General features: G+C 35.8%; 1 protein-coding gene across 2 annotated transcripts in view; it reads left to right on the forward strand.

Moving 5' to 3' along the window:
- SYNPR (synaptoporin) overlaps window positions 1-4,905 on the forward strand; it is a 372,902-nt gene extending 367,997 nt beyond the window's left edge. For both annotated transcript variants that reach the window (XM_051980084.1, XM_051980093.1), the window contains one exon: window positions 3,257-4,905. In XM_051980084.1, coding sequence (XP_051836044.1) covers window positions 3,257-3,514 — 258 coding nt within the window. In that variant the 3' untranslated portion in view covers window positions 3,515-4,905. The remainder of the gene's footprint in view (window positions 1-3,256) is intronic.
- Window positions 4,906-6,000: the final 1,095 nt, after the last annotated feature.

The following is a 6,000-nucleotide window of genomic DNA, read 5'->3' on the forward strand; positions in this document are numbered from 1 at the left end:
GAGGCAAAAAAAGAAAAGAAAAAGAAACAAACTTTGTTCTCAAAGAGTTTACATTCTAATGGGAGGGAGATGAATAAGTAAATACAAAGCTAATGGAAAGTAGTTATTTCAGGACTTAGGACACTGAAAACTGGGCAGGAACTGGTCAAGAAAGGCTTCCTCTAGGCAACTCTAAGGTAGCGGTGAAGAAGGAGAGCATTTTAGGAATAGGCAGGGTTAATTAAATCTTTGCAGAGGATTGTAGGTGGGAGATACCATTAACAAGTACAACAAATAGACCAAGTTTGTCTGGAAGGTAGAGTACATGAGGACTCAAGTAAAATGAGTCAAAAAGTATAATAGCTTTCAGTGAAAATTGTGAATAGCTTTAAATGCCAAACAGAAAAGCTAATATTTTATGCTAGGGACAATAAGTTCTCACTAAGACTATTGAACGGGAAGAACAACAAGCTTATTTCTGAGTTTTAAGAATATCAGTTTGGTAACTGAGTGATGGATATATTGGAGAAGGGAGAATGTGGGGATAAAGTAGCAATTAGCAGGTTATTTCAATGGGTTAGAGAAGAGGATGTTAGGTCTTGGGCAACTTTGGTGGCCACATGAGTTTTTCCTAGTGGCCAAATGTCCCTCTCTATTACTTTCTGTTCTATTTATACATCCCCCTAGAGATCTATTTAGGTAGAGGAGAGAGAAATGATAGATGGATCCATTAAGCCTCAGAAGGAGACTTTTATATGAAACATACTCTTATTTCCCTCTGTTTTACTCTTGAAGTAAATTCACATCTTGAAAAAAAAAGTTAATGAGTTGTTTGTTTTCAGCCCAACTTTGAAAACAGTTTGTTAGCTCCTAGCAGAATTTTGAGCACATGACTAGGACTGAAGTGGAAAAGTAGTACATGCTTTCTAAATCAGCATGGGAAAAATAGAAGCTTCCATCTAGATCTCATACATCCATGATAGTTTCCTTGTGAACTTTAGGAAGACCTGAATCTTACTCACTGAGAGAGGGATCCTGTTTACTGCCTAATAATTCTTTGATTCTAAACTGGATAAAGATTAGGTAATCTCTATTATTGAGGGAGGGGATATTTTCCATGGCATAAGGATAACATAATGAAGATAGAGCCAAGTTTCATAATTACAAAGACTTGGGTTCAACCTCTCATCCCTCAATGCCTGAAGGCAATTTCTAACATTTTATACAGAACAGTAATCTACCTACTTGGAAGAGGGACTTTCCTCATCAGAAATTCCTTACCAGTGAAATCACTGGCCCAGTGCAAAGTAATAATGATAACAATATCCCTGGCAGAGAATGAATGGAAAATATCAATCACTTAATCAACAAGCAATTATCAAGCACTTACTGTGTGTCAGGCATAGAACTAGACCCTGAAGATATAATGAAAGCAGAGAAGCAATTCCTGATCTCAAGGAGCTGCCTTTCTACTGGAAAGATTAGAAAATGTTCTCAGAGAAGTTAACATACAAACTATATCCAGAGTAACCAGTTGAGAGGTGCAGGATTAATAGAATTAATTAGGATAGACTTGTGATGGAAAGAGAAAGAACGATGGAGACCAAAGGTGGATCAAAGCATAATATTTTCACCTTTTTGTTGTTATTATTTGTTTGCTTTTTTTTTTCTTTTCTTGTGTTTTTTTTTCCCCTTTTGATATGGGTTTTTTCTGTGTGACAAGGAAATACGTTTAGAAGAATTGCACATGTTTAACATGTCAGAATGCTTGCTATTTGAGGACCTGGTTGGTAGTAGAAGAGGGAAAAGTTTTTGGAATACAAGATATTGCAAAGATGAAGGCTGAAAACTACCTTTACATGTATTTGGAAAAATATTTTTTAATGACTGAATTAGGAAAGGCTTCTAAAGACATTAAACTCAGCCTTGAAGGATAGCAGCATTCTATTCATAAGAGTCAGTCTGTTTATGCAAAGACAGGGAGCTAGGAGGTAGTATAGCCATATTCAGGGAACATGAAGCAAGAAGAAAATAAATTGCAATGAGAGAATATTGAGGATAATGAGCAGGTAGCAAAATCAAAATAATGATGCCAAAATTACCTTCCAGTGATAAAAGACAATGTGAAAAGGCCATGTAGCTAAGGGTAGGAGTCCCAGGTTCTCATCCCTGCTCTCTAACAAACTGAGTGACTTTAGGGAGCTAACTGATTCCTCATCCCAAATGATAACTGGAGTCTCTTTATATCCTTTGACCATTTATTAATTGGAGAATGGCTTCAATATAATAGAAATAAGGTCCTCATCAGAATCTTTGAATATAAAAATGTTTTCCCAGTTTATTGCTTCCCTTCTAATCTTGTCTGCATTAGTTTTGTTTGTACAAAACCTTTTTAACTTAATATTATCAAAATTATCTATTTTGTGATCAATAATGACCTCTAGTTCTTCTTTGGTCACAAATTCCTTCCTCCTCCACAGATCTGAGAGGTAAACTATCCTATGTTCTTCTAATTTGTTTATAATATCATTCTTTATGTCTAGATCATGATATTATAATCTTGGTATTATATATCTTGGTATACAGTGTTAGGTGTGGGTATGCCTAGTTTCTGGCATACTAGTTTCCAATTTTCCCAGCAGTTTTTGTAAAATGGTGAATTATTATCCCCAAAGCTGAGATCTCTGGATTTGTCAAATATAAGATTGCTATAATCATTGATTATTTTGTCCTGTGAACTTAACCTATTGCATTGATCAACTAGTCTATTTCTTAGCCAGTACCAAATGGTTTTGATGACTGCTGCTTTATAATATAGTTTTAGATCTGGTATAGCTAGGCCACCTTTATTTGCTTTTCTTTTCATTAATTCCCTTGAAATTATTGATCTTTTGTTCTTCCAGATGAATTTTGTTGTTATTTTTTCTAGGTCATTAAAATAGTTTCTTGGGAGTTTGATTGGTATCGCACTAAATAAATAGATTAGTTCAGGTAGTATTGTCATCTTTATTATATGCGCTTGACCTATCCAAGAACACTTGATATTTTTCCAGTTGCTTAGATTTGACTTTATTTGTGCAACCACCTCATCTTAACAGAAAAGAAAACTGATTGCTTCAGGTTCCACAGGAAGGAAACAGGAGAGCCAGGATCTGAATGTAGGTTGTCTGGCTTCAGATCCAGGGGATACACTATTGCACTATATTGTCTCTCCAAGTGGAAACTCTGGGCTTTCAAACAGGCATCACAGTAATCTGATATTCTCCTTCTCCCTCAGGTCTTTGGCTTCTTGAATTTTGTTCTCTGGGCAGGAAACATTTGGTTTGTTTTCAAGGAGACTGGATGGCATTCTTCAGGGCAGAGGCATCTCTCAGAGCCAATGGAGAAGCAGTCCAGCACCTACGGGCATGGAGGATACAACCGAGACAGCTACGGGCCAAGTGGCGGGTATAACCAGGCAGCAAATCTGGGCCAACCTGCTGAAGAATTTGGCCAGCAGCCTAGTGGTCCCACTTCCTTTGCCAATCAAATTTAATGTGGTGGAGTTTGATTTCTTATGGAGACCGTTATCATGATATAATCCAATGGCACAAGAATTTTCTTTTTATTAAGAGCTGGAATCAAATATTAATATAGAAAGTGTTTAATGCAAATCAGAGCTCGGTAGCCCTCATTAAACAAGGAAGGCCCTAGATTGCGATAAATGGTACTTTGAGATGATCTATTATTTAGCATAGGTGGCTAATTGGACAGTGTCTTCTTATATGTACAGATAATTTTACAGTAGTTTTGTATGTGTACCAGGGTAGTAGAAGTATTTTGTAGCCTAAAGTCTTGAGTCTGTCGTATTTGGAACATAAATAAAATAGTATTGCGTTTTCTTATCCATTTCAAAGGGAAACAAAATTTTAATATGTTTCTAAGCAATGACTTGGTGTGGTCCACAAAATGCATGCTATATTACTACTAATTTGACAGCACTGCTGGTCTGTGAATCTTTGTAAGTATTTATTTTAGATAACTGTATCTTTTTTTTCCTTTGATGATAAAATTTAGTGCATGAATTGGCATTTTCTCCCAAACTGAATGTTGGAACTGTATTTATGGAAACTTTCCAATTGCTCTACTAATTGTGTATTTAAGGAAATGGACTTCCTGTTGTGTCTTTTTTGTGAATTTGGCTTTCTGGTTCTAATCAAGTTCTTAAAACACTGTAATAAGGGTATGTTCCTAACTAAGTGGCATTTGAGAGTATGTACTGTAACTGACCAGTGTGTATACCTTCTCTGTAAACTCAATAGTTTTGCCCATTGTAATGTGCACTGACTTTTTCTGTGAATTTTTTTCATGTGAGTCATGGATCATAAAGACCAAGTAGCCTCTGATTCTTAGGAGATATTTCTGTCTGTAGATTGGTAGAAGTGAAGTTTGTTGGTAATCCTGGTTAACAATAGGTCTCCCTAGACTGAGTGATGTTGGAAAGTGTTCATGAGGTAATATAATGGTTCAACCTAGATAGTTGTCAAAAATTCCCATATTCTACCACAGTTTTCCAATAAACAATTTTTGCAATACATTAGAGATATTGGAAACAACTTTTCTTTAGTAAGCTCTTCTCCAGTGCAAAAAGAAAATCTCCTTTCATGATGAAGAATATGGCAATCTTACCTCTGAATTCTAAATCATTTGGAAACAAAACAATATTAACAAAAGTGAGTGTCTACATTTATAATATTGGCAAAAGCAAGTACCTACATTGCTAGATAGAGTGTTATCAAGATATACTATCACTGTATGATCTGTAATGTTGGAAGCATTTTAACTATGTTGCATCTTATATGATAATTGTAACCAGTTTCTGGCTACTTGGTGGATGATTCTATATTGTAATATCTATTTGACTCCAATAAAGTTATTGCATACAAATCTGGTAAAGTTAAATGATTCCACCATTCTACGATGAAAACGTTCTGGCAAAATATATACTGTCCTCAGATTCTCAGAATAATCATCTATTAAACATTTACTTTGAGCTAGTCACTGTGCTACATGATGGGTTTTCAAAGAAATACTTCAAACACATTTTGATTAGCCTCTGGTCTAAAAGCATTGGCAGTGGGATGCTTCCTTACCCTCCCTCCAGTGCCTTGCTCCCACCGAGTGGCTAACTTTAATTTCTTTCTACTTAAAAGGTTCAAATGAGAGTGGTCTGCTGTTTTACACTTCCTCAAGTGTACCAGATCCAGTAAACAGTAACTTTTGTTAAAATCAAATTTATTTTTTAAAACTCAAATTGGATTCTGACCAATGAAAAGCCAAAAACAGCTTATGTCAAAGGAAAATGACAATTCTGTATTTTATGAGATGCTTGTTACAAAGAATAATAATCCAGCTAGAATTTTTTTTTTTCTCATCTGGGGTCATGCTTTTAATTTCAAAAGGAAAAAGCAAATTCTGTCTAAAGAAATCCAATCTCTCTCTAGATGTGTCAAATCAGCTTAAATTTCCTTTATCAAAATTCCATTTGACATTACTTAATTCAGTAGACAGAGTGTATAAAAGCTAATGGCCTGAACTGGGGTTCAAAGAAATCATGGATTAAAATCCTGACTCTGCTACCAGAGATCCCGAATTTAAAGCTAAAATGGAATTTAGAGAGCATCCATTCCACAGCTTTACATTGCAGGGGAAACCGAGTCCCAGAGAGGTTAAAAGATTTACCCAATATTGGAACTCAAGTTGAGACTCTCTGCCTCCCAATCGGGAAGTACTTCCACTATATTACTATGAAACTGAATCAGTAAACTAACTTCTCAGAGCCTTGGGCACCTCTGTAAGACTTATAAAAGTTACAGTATATTTGGAGGGAGAGAGAAAGAGGGAAAATCAGAGGAAAGAAGAAAAGAGAAGGGAGAAGAGAGACAAAGAGAGAGAAAAAGAGAGAGGGAAGAAGAAAGAGAAAGAGGGAGGGTAAGGGAAAAGAAAGAGAGAGAGAGAAAGAAACAGAGAGATGCACAGAGA

Source organism: Antechinus flavipes, chromosome 1 (genome assembly GCF_016432865.1).
Source record: "Antechinus flavipes isolate AdamAnt ecotype Samford, QLD, Australia chromosome 1, AdamAnt_v2, whole genome shotgun sequence".
Lineage (NCBI taxonomy): Eukaryota > Metazoa > Chordata > Mammalia > Dasyuromorphia > Dasyuridae > Antechinus > Antechinus flavipes.